Source organism: Penaeus monodon, chromosome 22 (genome assembly GCF_015228065.2).
Source record: "Penaeus monodon isolate SGIC_2016 chromosome 22, NSTDA_Pmon_1, whole genome shotgun sequence".
In the NCBI taxonomy this organism is placed as follows: domain Eukaryota; kingdom Metazoa; phylum Arthropoda; class Malacostraca; order Decapoda; family Penaeidae; genus Penaeus; species Penaeus monodon.
In genome coordinates this window covers 27,516,754-27,517,491 of record NC_051407.1, presented here as the reverse complement: position 1 = coordinate 27,517,491, position 738 = coordinate 27,516,754, and the positions used below count along the sequence as shown (strand labels likewise).

General features: G+C 45.9%; 1 protein-coding gene across 1 annotated transcript in view; it reads left to right on the top strand.

Moving 5' to 3' along the window:
* The window catches only part of LOC119587397 (lysosomal aspartic protease-like), a 14,077-nt gene that overhangs the window by 8,601 nt on the left and 4,738 nt on the right, over positions 1-738 (top strand). Inside the window, 1 exon segment of the mRNA XM_037936136.1 lies at positions 246-368. Within this exon segment, the coding sequence (XP_037792064.1) occupies positions 246-368 (123 nt within the window).

Here is a 738-nt window from a genome sequence, read left to right as displayed (position 1 = left end):
GTGTGCACTTTGGGAGTTAGAGGAATTTCACTTACATTCTTATTTTTAAATTACTTACGCTAAATTAGATACAAAACTGCTCGTCTCTCCCTGTTCTTGACTCACCAACCTCCCCACGCTTTTCCCTCAACACAAAACCCCGGAAATCCTCCTCTTCCAAAGGCTATATTAATCAGCCTCTTCTATCATTCATAATTCGTAATCTCCTTCAACCTCCTATTCTCTAACCCCCCCCTACCCACCAGCGACATGAATGACGAGTTCGGCGGCGAGCTCGTCCTCGGAGGCTCGGACCCCAACCACTACGAGGGCGAGTTCCACTACGTCCCCGTCTCGAGGGTCGGCTACTGGCAGCTCACGGCCGAGGCGTAAGTTGACGGGGAGACTTGTTTAATTTGCGAGGATGGGTGGTTACTGTGTTACTGAAGTGGTGAATGGGTGGTTGCTGTGTTACTGAAATGGTGAATGGGTGGTTACTGTGTTAATGAAGTGGTGAATGGGTGGTTACTGTGTTAATGAAGTGGTGAATGGGTGGTTACTGTGTTAATGAAATGGTGAATGGGTGGTTACTGTGTTAATGAAATGGTGACAGTGATGTGGAGGATTCAGGGCTTCTACAAGGGGGGGGGTGAGACTGATTTGATTTATGATGACAGTTACTGTGTTATGATTATTCAGGTTTCTATAGCTAAGCGTATGTTAAAAGATGATGGTGAGAGTGATTTCATTTGTTATGGT